This window comes from Pollachius pollachius (assembly GCF_949987615.1).
Source record: "Pollachius pollachius genome assembly, chromosome: 2".
Lineage (NCBI taxonomy): Eukaryota > Metazoa > Chordata > Actinopteri > Gadiformes > Gadidae > Pollachius > Pollachius pollachius.
Window position 1 is genome coordinate 3,844,302 of NC_136935.1, and position 21,111 is coordinate 3,865,412.

At 48.8% G+C, this 21,111-nt stretch overlaps 1 protein-coding gene across 14 annotated transcripts in view; it reads left to right on the forward strand.

Moving 5' to 3' along the window:
• Positions 1–21,111, forward strand: part of LOC307070611 (neurexin-1a-like) — a 230,385-nt gene that overhangs the window by 67,051 nt on the left and 142,223 nt on the right. For all 14 annotated transcript variants that reach the window (XM_079729140.1, XM_079729147.1, XM_079729149.1 and 11 more), the window contains 2 exons: positions 4,509–4,953; positions 14,078–14,461. In XM_079729140.1, coding sequence (XP_079585266.1) covers positions 4,509–4,953; positions 14,078–14,461 — 829 coding nt within the window. The remainder of the gene's footprint in view (positions 1–4,508; positions 4,954–14,077; positions 14,462–21,111) is intronic.

A 21,111-nucleotide genomic window follows, 5' to 3' on the forward strand; every position in this document is an offset into this window, starting at 1 on the left:
TTATGGCCAAATAATATGGCCTAATTCACACATGGAATAAGGTTTTCTTCCACAACTTCAGAAATACTGAGTCCTCAAATATATTTTGGCAAAGAAAACTTAACACACATATGATATGCGGTAACTGTGGTTCTATTTAATGATATAGGCAATACATTATAAACATTGTTTCTTATCAGTATTGTATACATTATCGTTATCGACTTGTGTTCCTATATGCATGTGTCCCCCCGTTAATATACATTGCCATGGACTGTATTATGCGTTACGTGTTTAGTTTGCGTGTGTTTAAACAGATGGATGCACACACGCGTCGCATTCATTAATTATTTTACACATACACACACGCGTGTTATAACAATGTTTTCTCGTGATCAAATACTCATTAATCCTGAAAGTTAAGGGCATGTACACGATGCCTGTGTCAAGAAAATATGTGTTTGCTGTACGGTGTTTGCAGATGCATTGATTTAAAAGAACAGCTTATTACCGCTGTATCGGCTGTTCTTTCCCAAATAATTTACCAAGAATGTGTGGCTAGGTAGATGAGAGAAGCAAAGTCTATGCACAAGGTGCACAAGCAACATTATGCATGCGCCCTTAAAATAGCATCTGAACATCGCGCCACTGACTTTAAACCAGGTATTTCCTGGTTTGTGGCGAAAGTGTTTTCTGAAACTGCAAAACAGCACCAGGGAATGTTTGCGCCAGAACACGCCTCCTCCTTTCGCCGAACCGCCCCTTGGGGCGCAAGATCATTCCCTGATTTACTGACGCGTGGCGCAGGAGGGAAAAGAACGCTCTGTGCCAGTTGCAAACTAGCAACGACACATGCGTCAGTGTAGAAAGTCAATTGCGCCGGATGCAAGATAGGGCCCTCTCTCTCTCTCTCTCTCTCTCTCTCTCTCTCTCTCTCTCTCTCTCTCTCTCTCTCTCTCTCATCCTACAGTGGATATGGTCCTTCACCTACAGCAGGAGGCGAATCGAGCGTTCTCAGTGGAGCTTGCAGGCCGTTGTGAGGCCGTTCCTCTGGTGGACTAATGAGCAGGCAGGGTGTTAGAGGTGGATCATGTCGGCGCTCTGTCTTCAGCTCATTACACAGTGCTACAAGTCCTCTGCCTATGTAACCCCCCAGCCATTGGGTGCTCCCTTCTATGGGAGTACACTTCAAACAGCACAGGTTTATATTAAGATGACCTGGTCAGTTTGGACGGGTGAACTAGTGAGCGTTCTTAGTCGCTAGTCATGTCCCAAAACTAGCTTTTGAATAAATAAGTGAACAAACTCAAACACACACATTATTTTTCTTTTTTTTATTCTCTTTGATGGATGATAGTTTTTATTAGATTTGATTTCCAGACCATCTGGTTGTACGACAGCGGTCCCTGTACACATCACCCTGCTGGTCAGAGAGAGACGACATCTTTGTGTGTTTCCTACGAAACACACGCATGCACACACACACACACACACACACACACACACACACACACACACACACACACACACACACACACACACACACACACACACACACACACACACACACACACACACACACACACACACACACACACGCGCGCACGCACGCGTGCAAGTGAAACAGCATGGGCTGCGTGGCCTCTGATGCACGTTTTTTTTTCCCATGGGGTAAAACTCGGGTCCATCATTGATCTGGAGAATTCTCACCAGATTTGCCATTCCTGCTCCTAACGGGTGATGATGAAAGACATTGTGAACCGGCTAATGGCCAGCATGTCAGCAGACGAGGCTGGTTGAATACAAATGCAGGACCGGGTCACATGTGACAGAGGGAGCTCATCACTCAAACACAAAAGCTCCTTCGATGCTAAAATGGGCCTATGAGCGTGAGGGGCGCACATGGCTGTAGCACGTAGCCTGTAGCACACATATAGCACACACAGCCTGTAGCACACAAGGGCTGTGTGTTATATAGTCCACATCCTATGTGTATGTCTTGGGTCTGAGCGGAGGGCAGGCCCTGCAGCTCAGCCTTAGAGATGGCCTCCTTCACACCCTCTGCAATAGGATAGCCTTTTATTTGTTTGTATTTTTATTTCACTCTCCATTTATTTCATTTCGAAAAGCTTCTCCAACACAAGCTTTTAGAATAAGAAATTAAGTGTTAGTTGCCATTTGCTCGTGCTGTTTCTAAATGATTTATATATCATTTTCAGAAGGATGAGTGCAAGAACGAGTTATAGTTCTGGCCGGATGACAGAACAATACAGAGTGAAGTAAAGCATTACGTTATTACCATTGTCGCATAAATCAAACAGGGGAGCACTCATCCTTTCTGTGCACTTTTGTGAACATGCTTTTACCTGTATGACCACAGTCGCAATCTCAGTAAGACACAACCGAAAGTACTAAGCTGCATGCACACACAATCCCACAGGAAGTGTCCCTGTTTCCAGATGAATGCAACACAGGGTGTTGAGTAAGAAAAGGAGAGCATTTGTTTGCCAGAAACATGGTATTTGAGAACTTGAGATGGATTGGTGTTGCATAAGCAGTTGGATAGAATAAAGATAGATAAATACATTGATTAATGTGTAGATAGATGGATTGAAGATATGGTGGATGGAAGTATTGTATTGACAAATATCTTTAATTAGACTCAAAGCACATGAGAGATGCGTAGATAGATAGATGGATGGGAGACAGACAGATATACAGGTACACACTTCCAGCTCGATGGACAGCATTTCACAACTGTTGACACATGCCAAGTGCTTAGCTCTGTGTTTGAGTTGTCATCATACATCACTCTGCCAACAGATTGACACGTTACAGGTGCGTTTCGCACACATTCCACCACCTGCTGCAGATATAATATAATAATACTTTCAAAGCAGCATAATGTTCAAATGTAAATGATTTGACATTCTCTAAAAATGCCCATTTTGCAATAAAAAAGCCAAACAAAGCCTTTGATGCTCATCAAAGTGAAGTGTCGGTAGTGGATTTTGGCTGCAGTGCTAGCTCCATGCTCCTTCATTCCCCAAAGTGGATAATGGCTGCTTTATGGACACCCTTCACGTTTGTTAGACTCTTTCTAATTAGTGCTCTTACTTGATTTTTCAGCCCAAATTGCCGGGCTTTTGTGCTCGATGTAAATTGCTGCTCTTTTACGAAGAGGCCGTTAGGAATGCTTTGGATGTAAAATTAAGATTCAGGGGAGTCATCACTCCTATGTATATGGAGGCCCGATGCCAGCCACTTGTATAATTGCATTGTGTTCAGTGTAAGTGTGCGATTGTGAGAATTTAATACACAATTTGGCACTGAAGTGACCATTGAAACTAAAGAGTGTAATTAAAAATGATCAGGGAAGGCAAATTGTTCAGTCTCTTTATCTGTAGTAAGGCACGTGATAATGCGGCTTGTTTATGGTCGATCGGGCATTTAATGATGTTACTGCTCATCCTTTGCAAAGGCGTGCGGCCGTCTGTGCATTTGTCTACTTGACAGCGAATGGCGCCTTGCAGGTCATAGTGCTAATACACTTCAGTAAGTGAGCTATTGCCAATACTAATCATTTTATAGTTTGACGAGCCCAGTGCAATTGTTGGAGATTACCGGCCAATCATCGGAGCGTACATATATCTTTTTTTTCTTTTCTTTCTATTCAGTTGAATCCCATTACTCATGCTCCTCGCTGTTCATCTTTGTTTCCCTAATAGCTCTATTGTGAAGTGGCCTCCTCTTGGTTTATTTACTGCCCGTGTGTGTTTATGTATGTGCGGGAACACTTGATTAATCCGGCCCTTCTTAAGTGGCTTGCGAGAGGCCCATCCATCATTGACAGCTTCCCCCCCCCCCCGCTCTAATCTGAGGCACCAACAGGGACCTTGATCAGCGCTTTTACCTTCACACCTGCAAAGTAGGCAGCGATTTGGCTTTTTATCACTCTCCCTCATATACCTCCCACAATTCACCTGGGGACCCAGTGTTGCTCGGCCCCCAAGTGTTGCTCCTCCTATCAGCGTTGTCTTCTTCGCTTAATAACAGCCTATAAGTCCCCCCCCGTGTAGAATGTACAAGTCAAAGTTAATCTCTCTAATCATTTGCGCTGGGTGTGTGCATTACACCGGCAGGCGGCTGTGTGCGTTACCACAAGGCTCCAGGCAGGTGGTTACATAAAGGCACGTGAGCTGCTGTTGTATCGGCACAATGACGACGATACGAAGCCACACCCTTTCAGTCTTTAGAAAAACACGGCTGTGGCTGAACAGCATTTTCTCAGCATCGCTGAGAAAGAGTAAAATAGGGTTTATTGTATTTATTGAGCGCTTCGTTCATGAATTATAGTCATAAAGCCTTGAGACTAATAATGAGTCTGCTGTAATCTATGAATATTAACACCAGGTCTCTCTTGTAAAAAGCGGCAGTGAGAACCGGGTGACTCAAACCAAAGGTAAAATAACTAATAGACGGTATCGCCGTGGCGCTAACCCCCCCCCACCCCTCCCTCCGACCACCAGGTGGTGTACAAGAACAACGACGTGCGGCTGGAGCTCTCGCGGCTGGCCAAGCTGGGCGACCCCAAGATGAAGGTGCACGGCATGGTGGCCTTCAAGTGCGAGAACGTGGCCACGCTGGACCCCATCACCTTCGAGACGCCCGAGTCTTACATCGTGCTCAACAAGTGGAACGCCAAGAAGACGGGCTCCATCAGCTTCGACTTCCGCACCACCGAGCCAAGCGGCCTGCTGCTCTTCAGCCACGGCAAGCCCAAGCAGCAGCTGCCAAAGGACCCCAAGCGGCCGCAGACGCTCAAGGTGGACTTCTTCGCCATCGAGATGCTGGACGGACACCTGTACCTGCTGCTGGACATGGGCTCGGGCACCATCAAGGCCAAGGCGGTGAACAAGAAGGTCAACGACGGGGAGTGGTACCACGTGGACTTCCAGCGCGACGGCAGATCGGGTAGGAAGGAGTGTTTTTTTTTCTTTTTTACGTGAATGCGGGGGGAATTGGAACTCACGTGGGATGCCATGTAAGCACGCGTGTGTATTTATACCACGGCATTGTTTAGTCCTAGGTTCTGATTGGTCATCCGCGTTCCAAGGGTGTGCGTTCTTGTTTCCATAACGACACCTCTGGCTTCTAAGAATTTGTGAGCGGTCAGCAACAAATCCAACGTTTGCAACAATGGCCAAAGAGAACTGTGATCCACGTGTTTCCTTGGCAACGCGAAAATAATATGGTCCAAGCTGTGCAGAAGAATAGGCAAATTCCAGTTGATCAGGCCAATAGGACACCAAGAACATTCTTGATGAAAATGGCACATATCTAATCACTGTCGGCAATGTTGCTTGGGTGTTGCCGAGCAACCTCGGTCAGATCCCTAGCCAATAGTCGTGCATTATTGTGTGAAAAAGCCACCGCCTCAAGGTTCATTTGGCTACTATATCCATATACCACTTTCAACCTCTGTGTTTCCCCTAAGGCTTCCCAAGAGAGCAGAATGTTGTCATAGCACTTCCTCAGCTGTCACTCCAACTGTAAATGTGTGAGAAATATCCACACCCAAGGGATCTGGTTGAAAACACAGTTAAACTCTTAACCTGCGCACACGTCCTCGCTGACTTGTAAATGTAGCGCGCTGCTGAGAGCTGTGCTTTTTCTGCTTACATGGTCTCTGGAACTTTCTGTTTTGGAGATGGTTTCATGGCTCTTGATATGTTCTGTGCTGAATGTGGCTGATTGAAACGCCGCTCTGGATTACGACCAGAAGCAAGACATGTTGCACGGGGAGGGGCTGATTCAGCGTGTCTCGATGGAAGAGCGACAGAGCCGCCTGATAATCCACAAATCAGCGAGTAGCCATTGTCACAAATCAGACTTTTTATTCACAACTCAAGTCTGACGATAGAGGAGCTCAAATCTGGGGGAACGCGGCCACTTCCTTTGCATCGGTTCATGTTTGTTTTCGACCAATCACGTTGCTGGAGGCAGGGATTTGGAGGCGCACAATAAGCCAACACAAGCTCCTCCAGCTGCAGTAATGAGTCGTGGTCGGTAGCATGTCTCTGTAACGGAGGTGCAAACAAGGCATTGCTCTGCCCCTTGCAGCTTTTTGATTTCCGACCCAGGTTCTTTGCAGAAGTTCTGCTACAACAGAGAAGGACTGCTGGATCCCAGATTAGCGAACAGGTGATGGGGATCGCACAATTAACCCGACAAATGCAGCTGCACACGCACACACACAATCAACTGTTATCTCTTTTGAACGAGTTCCAGTGCTGAGTTAATTATCTGTCCAAAGTTATTTTGGCCCGCAGTCCTCTCTGGGAGGCACGCTGTGAAATGTTCAGCGCCAGATCCCACTCCAACGTGGCCGCGAGCTGCTGTAAATATCCACCCTGGACAAACGTGGGCACGTTCTATCACAGCAACAGTTCATCTCACTGCGGAGGATTTCCTCCTCTTCCATTTGATACTCCTACCACTGCTATGTTTACTACTACTACCACACTGCTACTACTACTACTACTACTGTTCCTATGACTGCTACCAAATGCACTTCTTCTACCACTATGGATATGTGTACTGCTCCTACTATCAATTCAATTCGATTTAAATTTTATTTGTATCGCCCTTAATCACCATTACAGTCTCAAAGGGCTTAACAGGTCAAATATTTATGACACCCCCCTTTACCCAAGCCCCCACAAGCGCAAGAAAAAACTTCCTTGAAATTAGCTAGGAAGTAATCTTGAGAAGAAACGCATAGTGGGGGATCCCTTATTCCAGGGATGGTCAGGAGTGCAATGGGGGCCATAATTGACGTACAGGTAAATACATGCACATCATGTTAAAATGGTGATGTGGTGCTGGCCGGTTGACCATGAGGAGAGTCCAGGCATCCAGTCCAGTCAGCGCAACACGCTAGAACAGACAGAACAGAGTGGTCTTCTACTAATATTATACTATATATTATACTAATATTATAGTCTACTACTCTTATGACTGCTATGGTACTGCTTCTACTTCTACTGCTACTTTTACTTCTGCTACTATACTTCCACTACTTTCACTGCTGCTACTATTTAAGTATAAAGACGTGGATGCAAGCTGCAGTAGGAAACTGTCTCTAGGCTGAATTGTAAAATTGCTATTTCATCATTATGACCCGATCTGGTCATATTGACCTGATCCGTCATGGTCCTTTTAAAGAGGACTATGTATCAATATAAATATCATTTATAAAAGGATTCGCGCACATTAACCTTGAAGGAATCTCTTCTTCAGGCATACACTTCACTTCTGTTTCGCCAAAAGGCAGTCATGCCCTCTCTATTACGTGTCCTCAAAGCATGTGTGTTTGTGTGTGTGTGTTAGTGCGTGTGTGTGTGTGTGTATATGTGTGTGCGTGTGTGTGTGTGTGGGGGGGGGGGTGCTTGCCTTTGTGTGTGCGTGCGTGCGTGCAGGCGTGTGTGTGTGTGTTGAACTGCCTCGGTCCCTGTTGATTTGCTTATCCAAGCAGCAATTTGTTACTGTGTGCTGAAGAACCTGAGCCTTGCTAGGTCATTCTGCAAATTAGATAAACCTCCCTGACCATGTTTACCACTTCCTCTCAAGAGGTGGAAATTAGATCAACTGTTTCATTACCCCCGCAAAAGAACACAGCATACGGTCCCTAAATAGAGACGTATGCATTGCAACCAGAACGGCGGTTACCCCGCCCTCTTTGGTAATGCCATCAGCCAGGGCAATGTAATGCTAAGCTAATACTGTAACTGCAGATGTGTGAGTGCTTTGTATGCTTTTCGAATGGCAGTCCATCCTGTTAGCCAGCTAGCTTTAGACGCCAGAGTTAATGAGGAGTGTGGCTTTAATGAGCATGATGTCCAATTGGAAATATAACAGTGAAGACTAAAAGTGAAACGTGTAGACTTCCTATACCACAGAACCAACAACAACATCCAATTGTGTTTATTAAAACTACTGGAAATGGGCTGTAAGCTTATAAGAAAAAGTGTTAATTGTGTTACTTGGATATCACGCCTTTCACACACACACACACACACACACACACACACACACACACACACACACACACACACACACTGTATGTGTGTGTGTTGTACATTGTATAGCTATCTCTGCTTGGTTCTCTTGCCACCTTCTCCTAAGTTTCCATGGAAACAGGAGTGGATCCCTTTTCACCGGACTGAAAGAATTACTATGAGCTGGTATGCTGAGCTGTGCACTAATCACATTTAGAAATAACTTCCCCAGGTTGAGCATATATACACACAGGTACAAAGAACTAACGTAAAAAATAAATAGCGTCAGTGTTCTAAAGGGCTCAGACATTAAACATAGGAACAGTATCAACATGGCAGATGCGAAAGTGTCCAGAGTAAACAACATTAAAACGAATAACAATAACAATACGACTATAGGGCTATGTACGATTTTTCTATTTTTTTTACCTGGACACAACAACTTTTTCTCTTGTATTTAATGTTGCTTGTCTAGTGAATGACAGAGTGTTGCTGTTCACGGCGTGGACGTCAATAGCTTTCCAAACAAAACAGGTCTCAGGTCTGTCCTTGGCACACTTTACTTTCATTCATTGAATAGAAATAGAAATACAGAACTGCGCTGGCCTTGTCCTATTCAGAAACATTTCAAAGCCTACAGACTCATGAACGTATTCAAAAAATGACATAATATACATATGTGAAGTTATTTTGGTTTTTGTGTGAGGGGATTTTCATTTGCCATAGATGCACTCATCCTCCATTTAAGATCCCAGATGAGACCACACTCAGGTCGGTTATCTTCGTTTATCCCAGAGATAAACAAAGGTAACTGACCCGAGTGTGGTCTCATCTTCAATGCATTGCTCAGTGAATGGACGCATAAGTATGCACTGCGCTCCACATACCAATGTAGCGCTTCTGGGGGACAGATTCCTGTGTTAGTAATGAGGACCTGTTTCCTATAGGCTACTTCCTGTTCACTGAATCAACAAATGTGACCAGATCTGCCATACCAAAATATAATGTATATATATACATTACCATTTTTATTTGAAAGTAGGAAAAGGTTAGAAGGGATAGCATAATTGAATGTACGCCGTTGACATTTTTCAGTTTGATTGATCTGTAAAATATGTGTTCAAAATGGCAGCGTATCTCAACTGCTAGCCCGCTCCCCTTCTCATGAATCAAATCTCTTCATTTGATATTCACATAATTCAATGTGCAACTTGATAAATAAAATATAGGCTGTATTCTATATAGGGAAGCCGGCCAGTCCAAGGCTGCAAGATTGACATATCAGTCGCTTGCATCGTGGTGCAATGCTTTGGCATTCAAACACGCAGACCATATAGGACTAGGTAAAACATTTATGACGCTGAAGTATTTCTTTTGGGTTAGGAATGAATTTACCGCGCATGGACAAAATCCAAGAAGTAACAAAGTCACAAAACGTATGGTTTGGTCAGACTTATTTTTCCATTTGTAAAAAAAACAGAATATATCTAATAAAATCGTTTTATTGATACCGTTCCGGCCAGCGAAGCGCGTTCAAACTCCGACACCAAAAGTGCTACGGAAGCACCCGGACATCACTATCCATCGCGCGCTGTTGAAATGGTGAAAAGTCTTGTTTTCATTCATGCATTCAGGGCCAATAGCCAGTAACGATCCCCTCTCTCCCATTAAGTTCTGCTCCCTTGTCAGCAAATGGAATCCCCCCCCCCCCCCCCCCTCTGCTCTCAGACAACATCCTCCAACCTCAACGCATTACAGTCTGGAGTCGCTCTGCTCTTAAGTGAGCTGCCCTGATGGCTGGGAGTGGCCTGGCTCACTCATCACCACGTATTACACGGCTGCTGCTGCTCGTGAACGGCTTCCCCCTCCGCCACTTAGTGTGAGCTGCACACATGAACGGCAGTGGGTTCATACACACACACACACACACGAACACACACACGCAGGCGCACGCACGCACACACGCATGCACATACGCGCATGCAGACACGTACGCACAAACACATTCACACACACATAAACACGCACGCACACCGATACACACGTATGTGTACACGCACGTGCGCACACACGCATATGCACGCACACACACACACACACACGCACAACCCCTATCTCCCTGGTTGACTGGCTGGTGGGGCCACCGACTCCAGAGAATCCAATCACATGTAGAGATTTGGCCGTATCGTCCTAACTGGATTGTAGTAATCCCCCTCCGTCCAGCATGCTGGGGAGATGTGTGAGTGGGGCTAGAGGACATCATGCCAAGTGGAGTCTCCGGCTGCCGTTGCCCACACTGAGTGTGTGTGTGTCCCCGTGTGTGTGTGTGAGTGTGAGAGTGGAGTGCTTGCCACTTCAACGCAGATTCCCCGGTTCCTACCCTCCAAAATGGTGGATACAGTCGTGTGTCAACCGGGAGGGACGGTAATGATGAATTGGTTTGTAGATGTGTTGGGGTCTCAGCCGGTGATTTCTATCTTCCGTTCTCCCAGCTTGTTTCGCTCCTTCCGGGTTATCGCGGGACGCCATCCGTCCAATCGTCTCTCTCCCGCAACGCGCCGCCCCTCCCGACTTGCACTCGCCTTTCTTAGTCAAGGTTTTATTTTTTCTTACGTTTTAGTTTTTTTTGTGACTGTCTTATCTGTCATTCCTCTCCCCCTCCCCGCCCCCCCAACCGGCCCACCTCCTTCAACTCATCCTCCTTCTCTTCCCAGACTACTACTTAATCTCCGTGTCCCCATCTCGTCGGCTTGCCATCTTCTCCTTCCCTTTTGTGTGCCGCCGAGTCCCAAATAAAATCCCAGACCCCCTCCCCTCCTCCCTCAGCTATAAATAAGGCTTGAGCGTTCCACAGCGGCGCCTCCCATGTCACCCGCGCGTCGACGGCACGTTGCCTCGCGGGAGTCTGAGCAGAGTGCTCTCTGACACCGCCGGGAGTCTGACTGTGTTTACACACACGTCTTCCCGGCGCTTTGACAAGCACAGCCGAGCGCGGCGCTCACAGACGGGCGCCTGCAAGAGGCTGACGTGCGTCCTTTGATCTCAAGCGTGCGTCGATTTAGAGAAACGTGACCGTAGACGCCAGCGCCTCTCCCCCGTCCCCGGGGAAGAACCGGCAGACCTTCTCGTGCACGCAGCGGCGATGGGGAAGCGAGCGCTCCGCGCCTGGCTTCGGGGGGCCCCCGAGGACGGCCGCAGGCAGAGGGACTCACCATTAGGCTTGACAAGTTCAATTTGTTCCATGTTTGTGGAGCGGGGTACAAAACTGGTCAAGCCTCTCCCTCTCCTGAACTCGCACGGAGATTTCAAGGCCGTTCGGTCGGCGACTGCTAATTGAAATCGCGCAACACTCGAGGCGTGCGGCCCGCTCTCTCTCTCTCTCTCTCTCCTTCCTCTATCTCTCGCTATCTCTCTCTCTCTCTCTCGTTCGCTCTTCGTTTTTCACGACTCATCACATGGATGGGTGATGACAGTGCGCGTCGTATACCTGGCCAAACCCCGCTCCAATGGGGAAGGAAGTCTTTGGCCGCTAATGAGTTTGATGTAGTGAGCTCGTTAGCTGTAACCTAAAGGGAGCTGTTCTGGCTTTGTGACGGGTGGGCGCTGCCAAGTGTGGGGTGCTGTCACGGCAGCTGTGGCCACAGAGGGTGCTGCAGAGAGGGCGAGGGAGGGAGGGAGGGAGGGGCAGGGTGGTTGAAGGAAGGTGCAGGAACAGATGCCGGGGGCCAAGACCCTGGGAGAAAAAAGCGGGAACATGTTAGTAGGGCCAGGTTAATCACTGTGCACCGGGTCCTCGTCTTTTCTCTCTCCAGCGGTCGCGCAAGAGAGGCTGGGTCACCTTGGCTGGAGAAATGGAGCACAGGCAGGAAGGGGAGGGCTAGCGTCCACTTAGAGTTCCCCTTGTTTCATTTTTGGGGTGATTATGCTTCATTTTGGATTGAGGAAAACTTCAGTCTGACAAGCTTTAAGCGTCCTGTTTTATGAAAACGTGGTTATTCTTCGTATCATTGCTGAGAAAGAAGGGTTGATGATGGTTAGCGTTCATTTAAGTACGTCTAAGTTCATTCAACGAGAGTTTGCAGTTTTTTCCACACAAACTCATTATAGTGTGACTTTTAACTATTGTGCAGCCTCTTCGTCAGACAAACTTCCTGCTTTGATTGCGTTATAATATTTCTTTGAGACTCTTTGACAATTTTTTGATTGAATCTATTGAGAATGTGAAAGGAAATGGTTGTCTTTGTTTTCTTCCTGCTTTCACACTGTGTGATACATTATTCAATACATAACAACAGGCTATCTTTGTGGTGTTTTGATTGAACTGTCTTCGTTGACAATGACGATTTGACATTCATCACCGCCATTATAATATTGTTGTTGTACTCCCTGAAAATATTAAATTACCCATGCTTAATTTGAGATGAATGTTCTCCAGACAGCAGTGAAAGAATACAGCCAAATTAAAAAATAAAAGCTAACAAAGGGTTGTTTTCATTAGCCAAGGGAATATGACATTTTAAAGTAGGCAGAAAATAATCAACATACCCCAATGAAACCAAAACACAAAGTGAACAAGCTAATTTCAAATAAACGTTTCAGGAAGTGAGATTCAACACCAACCTTTAAGGTGTCCCCAGCTTCGGGGGGATGTTTTTGTGGATCTCCTGAGGAGACCGCCAAGGAGAGAGGAGACAGGACAGGCTTGCTGGTAGCTCTGTGGGGAGGGGGAAGCGAGGCTGGCCATTTGACAGCTAGGGTCTCCTCATTTAAGGGCTGAAAATGTCCGCCTGTTCAGGTGCGCCTCTGGATTCCTCTGTGGCTCAGCGCCTGTGACTAAATAAAAATATCATTCTGTGTACAACCCGACACCGGCACTCCCGTCCCTGTTCCACAGCAGTTGGGCATACTTACCCCCGGAGTAAGGCGATGTAGCGATGAGTGGCAGAGACCTGTTTTCTTGCTGCCGAGTGTGTAGATTACTGGGATGGCGAGCAGAGAAGGCAGGCAGGCATTAATTAGAGAGGCCACAATGGCTCCCACTCAGAGTAACGGAACCACGGACAAATGAATCACCCGCAGCCCCTGCCACAGCCCGAGCCCAACAGTACGGCCCTCATCGAGCTCCTCTCCGTCCGGCTTCGCAGTCCAGGCATGTCTGCCGTTGTTTACTGTGCTCCAGATCGGGAATTAAAGCTGAATGAGTGCGATAAATCATGACGGGGCAACAAACACACACACACACACACACACACACACACACACCGTATAGCCATCGTAGGGCTGTGTGTGTGTCGAGAGAGCCAAACGGAGGGAGACAGCTTGGAAAAAAAACTGCCCGTGCACCGTTAATCACGTTCAGAAAGATGGATACTTTTTTTGCTTTCTTTCGGGGGGTGTAATGATAGGGGGGGGGGGAACCTTTATTTTTTTCTCTTCTCTTCCAGTTTTTTTTTTTATGACCACTGCTGTATAGATAAAGGAGATTTATTGTAGGAAATCCCCAGGAAAATGAAAAGGATACTCTAAGGGATCACAGATTAGGCCGCTAATAGACCGCCTCACCTGTGATGAATGTGTTTTATCAACAGCCATCAGTCTTTCTAAATGGAGATACTCTCCACCTGTCCAGATGATTAACAGTAATTAGGGCTGGTTTCTTCATCAGCCCGGCCTCATGTTAATAGAGCTAATTCACATGTTAATTCACTTGGGCTGTGTTTTTCGACAAACACACCGCGCAAATGTTTTTGTTGTTTGACTCATTCGGTGCCAATGTGGATTAAATGTTTTTGCTGTTGTGTATTTCCATTCTCAAGGCGCAAGTAAGTTCAAACTATCAGGGTTGTATTTCTTCAGGCGTAAAAAAGGATCTTGGTTCAAAACCTCAAAGTCTGCAGTCTGCCCGTAGGCATTCTCGAGAAAGTTGGCCAACCTCACGAATGACCCAAATTCACTGTATGTGACTCTGGAGGAAAGCATCTTGTTAAAGCGTGGACCGAATACTGAAACCCCCTTTTCTGACCCTGCGTCGTTCCCAGGTACCATCTCCATCAACACCCTGCGCACCGCCTACACCGCCCCGGGGGAGAGCGAGATCCTGGACCTGGACGACAACCTGTACCTGGGCGGCCTGCCGGAGAACAAGATGGGCCTGGTGTTCCCCACCGAGGTGTGGACCGCCCTGCTCAACTACGGCTACGTGGGCTGCATACGGGACCTGTTCATCGACGGCCAGTCAAAGGACGTGCGGCGGCTGGCCGAGGTGCAGAAGGCGGCGGGCGTGAAGCCCTCGTGCTCCAAGGAGCCTCCCAAGCAGTGCCTGAGTAACCCCTGCCAGAACAACGGCGTCTGCCGGGAGGGCTGGAACCGCTACGTGTGCGACTGCTCCGGGAGTGGTTTCCTGGGACGCTCCTGTGAAAGAGGTACGGACGGCGGGGTGTCTACGGGGGGGGGGGGGGTCACTGTGCAGGATGATGAGGGGGAAGGCGTGGCGTTGGGGATGAGGAGGAGGAGGAGGATGATGATGGTGTTGGTGGTGGTGGTGGACGTGGCTGAATGTGATGATGATGATGATGATGATGCTGATGATAGTGGACGTGGTTTGAGGTGTTGGTGAGGATGATGAGGATGATGAAGGTGGTGATGGTGATGATGGTGGTGAAGAGGACGACAGTGATGATGATGAGGGTGGTTGTGAGGTTGATGAGGATGATGATGGCGTTGGGGATGATGGTAATAATGATGATGGTGGTGGCGTGGATGGGGTTGAGGATAAAGATATTGCTGGTGGTTGTCGACATACCAGGTGACACTAGCTGGTTTCCGTACGTGTCACCTATACCTCCCTGTCTTCTATGTGTGCAGAACGGTTCGCTCCGGCAGGTAGCATCACACACGATGCTCATTATGAATGTTCCTTCACAGCGTCTCCCTCTCCCCTTGTCTTGTGAAAAGTGGCGCGGCGCCGCAGAGCCGTGGACATAATGGCTTCAAAGGCCCCTCTAAGAGGCCGTGGCTCTAAGCCCCGCCATTACGCCTGGTATTGATTGGCCATGCTTGATCAGTAGGGACCCTCGTCTTTCAAGTTCAGCCTGAATAGCGCTGGCCCGGGCGTTGGCCGGGTGGTCTCGTCCAAACACCCGGCATCAGCAGCCCCTCAGCAACAATTTGGGCAGTAAAGTAAAGGCAAGAGCGAATGGCGAATGAACTGGAAGAGAAAAAAAAGACAGGAGAAAGGGCTGGGGGAGTAGGAGGGAGGGGGAGAGGGGGAGAGGGGGAGGTCTAGCAGGAGTGAAGAGAGCCAAGCGAGAGAGTGAGAGGCTGTCAGGCGGACGGACAGAATGAGTCAGAGTGCGTTGATTGTCAGCGGGCCGATGCGAGGGGTGGTGGACGCGGCGTGTGACTGATGCCTCCGAGAAGGCATTGCCGGTCACGTGCCTCCCCCACCGTACACACCCGCTGCTAAATTGGCTGTCTTCCCCTCTCACCATTTGGCTCATCAAACCACTCGCTCACGACCAAACATGGTACGGAATACATGATCCGGGCTCCCTTTGTTTCCTGAGCTAGACGGCGGAAAAAGATTTGGGAAAACGCGAAAAAAAAAAGAGAGAGAGACTTTAAGCTCCTGCTTTGAATCGGTAACTGCCACAGTTTAAAACGTAACATATTCAAAAATCGCAGTCCTTTTCCTCGTGGACGGTTTATTTCCATGAAAATGCCTAATTTATGAACTCGTTATGGTGTGCACCGCACTGCCCGGCTCAGTGAGTTTTTTCGGCAGGCATGTGTTTCTTCGTAGCTTAGCAGCGCAGGGGTCATTAGGCTAGCCTGTCCGAGACGTGTATCGACTTGATCACGATAGTGTAAGCGGACAGGTGGTGATGATGCTAGCTCCATCCCATTAGGGCAATAACTCCCTCTGCCTTCATTAGAATACATCAAAGTAACAGGTTCCCCCTTCGAGAAACAGCGTTTCTTCAGTCGACAGTGTTGGCAAAGTCGATGCAGAATGCTCTGCTTTTACTGCAGTCAACGTTGGCTTCTGAGTTTTCTGATGACAAATAGCCTATCACGACCCCATCCCTCTGTCCAGCGGGGCTAGGATTGTTCATTAGACAGTATATATTCTACATCACCAGATCCATTCGGACGGTGCTGGATGTATGTGGCAGCATTTTTATGGACAAATCAAGAGACTAATCTTGATAGTTAATCTGGTCTGGCCAGTATTAAGCCTGTTACCTCTTCAGTTAGGAAATAATCTTCTGGTTTGGCTTCCCCAGGTCAGAGAAGAGCCTTCCTGTCTATATGAATTACACGGTTGTCCATTATGCCTCGGGCCTAAGTCATATTTGGAGGTTCATCTTGTATTTAGTGTCAAAAATAGATGACTTAAGCAGATAGTGATTATGGAATATAAAAAGCATTGATTGGCTTATAATATAGCCAATGAGGCAGAGTGAATCAGCAGCGTTAGGAGAGTAGAGTATGGTTCGATATCACAATTTGGCCAAAATATGACTTAGGCAATTATGCTTTGAGGATAACAAAATACAAATAACTTGGCCGCCCTCACAATATTTCAAATACAAATCAAATGTAGTCATTAAAGGATGCCAGGCAATTTGGAGAAATCCGCTAGATGTTGGAAGTCTCCAACCGAGAAAATGCCGCCCTTCCCTTCAGGCATCGTGAATGAATCGTAATCCTGCAAAAAGATTTGTCTTAAACATTTCAGGGCTCTTCTGAGTGTTACTCATTCTCAGAAATGGGCCACGTTGCCATGATGTCATGCATGCCAAGACTGAACGGGCCATAGAACGAGAAGTAAATTAATATTTAATTACAGAGAGAGAGAGAGAGAGAGAGAGAGAGAGAGAGAGAGAGAGAGAGAGAAGGAGAGAGGAGTAGGGGGAAGAGGGAGAGGTAAAGATGGAAGAGAGGGAGGCGGTCATGGAGAGAGTAGGAGGCGGTGCAGGAGGGATGGTTGAGCGAGCCTGCGTAGTTAGTTTCCATCTCTTTGCGTATCTGTCGGTGGGGAGCTCTGGAGGTGGGAGGCTGCTGCTCCAGATGGGTGTGCTGTACAGTACGCTCTCCCCCCCCGAGCTAAAGGGTTGACAGGAAGTAGGGCATGTCACATGACGGAGGCCAAACGTTCGCCTGGGGGGGAAGGGGAGGGAAAAGGGAGGGGGGGCGGCGATGATGAAAGATCAAGATGATTCACCAATGGCTTCTCCTTAGAAGCCAGCGCCGAGTAATAATAATAATCCGCTCTGACGTGACCCGACCACAAACTCCCCGTAATTAAGCACCGCCGTTGTCTCCGGAGGGTAGAGCCCGGGCCGTGAACCGCGGGGCGTGAGCGCTCATCCAGAGCCCTACCCAAGCGCAAAGTCGTCGCGCCGTTGATGACTCCTCACCCCCTTCCCCGGTCCCCCCCCAATCGCACGCCTCCCGTTCGTTCTTCCCGCTCAGTCTTCCCGAATACCTCGCTCCGTGTTTCGCTGCCTCGGCGCAAAATCCACGAGGCGGGCGTCGACGGCGGCGTCGCTGGCGTCGAGCCTTCAACCGCGCAGTGCGGCGCGGTTGAAGGCTCGACGGCACTCTGCCAGCTGTTGTGATGGCTCCAGATTGCCTCTGCGCTGGTAGGACGGAGCGAGCGGCACCAGCGGCGCCCAGGAGCTGTCAGAAGGATTAGCCGGGCCCTCACTTATCCATGCATGGTGTACCCCCCGGTGGCGGAGCACGGCCACTGCAGCGAGCTGGAGCAGGAGGAGGAGGAGGAGGAGGGGGAGGAGGAGGAGGAGGTGAGGAGGAGGTGGGGGAGGAGGAGGAGGTGAGGAGGAGGTGGGGGGGGGAGGAGGAGGAGGAGGAGGAGGAGGGGGGTGAAGGAGGATGGAGAGGAAGGGTTGGGGGAGGAGGGAGTGAGGATGAGGGGGGAGGCAAGAGGAGGAGGAGGAAAGGGATGAGGAAGAGGGAGGATGAGGACGAGGGGACGGGGGATGACAACACCGACGGGGGGAGGGGCGGAGTCGAGGCAGGGGGCAACATGGCTCCCGTTGCCCTATTTACCGCGATTTTAATTAAGCAGACGAAGCGATCCTTTTCCGTCTCCACGTCACTGCTTCCCAAACGTCCTCCCCTTCGTTGTTTCTCCGGTTGCTAATTAGCCCAAATATTAGTCTTGCGGTGCGAGGAGCAGGCAGGTTCCCAGATGGCGCGGCGTGCGCCGTGTTTGCGTCGCACACACGCGTGTACTCCCTAATATGATCGGACATGCGGGCGTGTCGCGGCCGACGGGGCGGCGCCGTTCGCTCCGTGCAGACAGGTGCCCCGGATGGAGACCAGAGGGACGCCCTTTCCTTTTTTGTTTTCCTCCGCTCCCAAAGAGCAGAGCGCTGGGGCCGATGAACAGCAGAGCCAGAAGATCAATGCGCCGATTAGTTAGTTTAGCAAGTATGCCCACGGAGCTGGTGCACGAAGCCAACGCAACCGCACACACACACACACACACACACACACACACACACACACACACACACAGCCCGAAGCCTTTTGGGCGCAGAAATGCACGTATGCAAACCACACACGAGAAGACGCACAACTACACACACGCACACACACGCACACACACACACACACACACACACACACACACACACACACACACACACACACACGCACACACACACTCACACACCCCTATCTAACATCTACAAACCCATGCAGAGCATGAATACCCTTGATAGACAGCTGTTTGACTTTCTTTTCCTTCTATTGAGGTCACATGATAACATACATATACATGTGTTACCTGCCTCGCGGCGTTTTATGCTACAACACGTAAGCTACAACAAGACATCAGAGACCACACACACACACACACACACACATGACTTGTACTTCAGGATACAAAACAAGGTCTCTGTGGCATGGTAGAACTATTTCCCCACCAAGCAAACATCCTCAGAGCTTAACAACACACTGATGATCGCACACTGAACGATACACAGCTGCTACTAGAGCGGTTGAGTAGTGACTAGTATGAGTGTGATGTTATTGATGAGATATTTCTGGCGCTGTTAATATTCAGACGTAAACCAAGATAAACAACCCTCTCGGAGAGCACTTTCAAATGTTTAGTCCTGTTGGATCCTTCCCTGACCGGCTATTGCTGTCCCACCCTTCAAAGCTGCAGCGGGGGTAAACAACGCTAAGCTCGGAGGCTTCTCTGTAGGACTTCTCTGAATTCGTCTCAGACTGTGTGTACATATATACGTCTTCCTATTGCTGCACCACATTTGTTTAACCCATTTAATATCCTGGCCAGTCGCGTGTGTATGGGTTGTGTACATAAAGCGGTCACCGGCCGTACTGAAGTCAGTGTGAGACTCTGCTGGAGGCACCGCGGCCTGTTTACTGGAAGTGTTGGAATCCATTTATGTGTTCGTCGCCCGCCCCTTCCCCTAAAAGAAAGGAAGCGAGGAAAAACGCAAAAAGCAACAAAAGCTGCGGGCGAAATGTTGTGTGCGAGCAGATTTGAATTGGATCGTGGCGGCTGCCCTGGTGCCACCATGCGACACAATCCGTTGACACGCGGCTGACAGCGGCACCGGCCTCCTCCAGGGGGGAGAGAGGGGGGGAGAGGGGGAGGGAGAGGGAGGGAGGGGGAGAGAGAGAGAGGGGGAGGGAGAGGGAGAGAGAGAGGGAGGAGAGAGGGGGAGGGAGCAAGAGGGAGAGAGGGGGAGAGAGAGAGAGGGGGAGGGCGGGAGAGAGAGGGAGGAAGGGAGCAAGGGGGAGATAGAGAGAGGAAGGGAGCAAGGGAGAGAGAGAGAGAGAGGGATAGGGGGAGAGATGGAGCAAGAGAGAGAGGGGGAGAGATGAAGGGAGCAAGGGAGAGAGAGAGAGAGAAAGGGAGCAGGAGGGAGGAGGAGGAGGGGAAGGGAGAGAGGGAGGGAGGGAGAGAGGGAGAGAGGAAGAGAGAGAGAGGGGGGGGGATAGGGGGATAGGTTGAAAGAGAGCGAGAGAGGGAGGTGGGCGTGAACCAGGGATCTGCCAGTGTGTGTGTGTTGGGGGGGAGCCGGGGTTCTGCCAGTGTGTGTGTGTGTGTATGTGTGTGTGTGTATTGGGCCCTGCCATCCCTCTGCCCTCCTTATTAGCAGCTCTGTGGTGCGGCGATGCCTCCGCTCCCCCTCTGAAGCAGAGAGAACAAGGGGCTCCAAATGGGTCGTGTTTCTCCTTGTGAGGAATAAATAAAACAAAGGTGGTGGAAAAAACTGTAGAAATAAGTGGAATAGGCAGTGCGTTGTTGTGTTTTTACAAAACGCAGGAAAAGGGAAATGCTTGGTTTGCTCCGGGTGGCTTTGTCTCCCCTGTGACAGCTTCCTGCCGCCGTGGGGGGTTGGGGGGGGGGGATTGAGGGGCCCCACTTTATTCTGATACGGAACCACGACGCTGTGCGTTACAAACGGGCCGGCCGCTCCGGATTGGAGTCTTGACAGGATCTCACTTCCCATTAGATAATGATTCCCTCACATGTCACTCTCCATATTCCCATTTCTGCTCAGTAATTTCTTATTTATGGATGTTTTGACAACCTTCTATACACATCTCGGGCAAACGTGACAACTAGAATGAAATATGAAATTCGCTGAATCAATTTGCATACATTTTATTGGGGCTCTGGTAAGGACAGATGTTGCCGGTTTATTCATGTGGCGATGCTGTTTAATTACATGGACGCCTTCCAAAAGGCGATGACACACGATGAACACATTATTTATTTATTTACCTGCCTATAAATTTCAAACGGCGTTTGATTGCCGACAGGCTCGGGGGGGGGGGGGATTGGTGTCCTTGCTCACCTATGAATAACTTCTTAATGTTCAACGAGGTACGGATGCCTTTTTCATTCCGATGTTAAAATAATTAACGGGATGTATGAGGTATGATAATTAGAAGGAGAGAGGCCCACCTTTTAGTGATTCTTAAGCCAGTCGGCGAGACATCTGGAGAGACTGTGGCTTCTGCTGCGATGGAAGTGTCTGCCAGTCACTTCTGTCAGTCACCA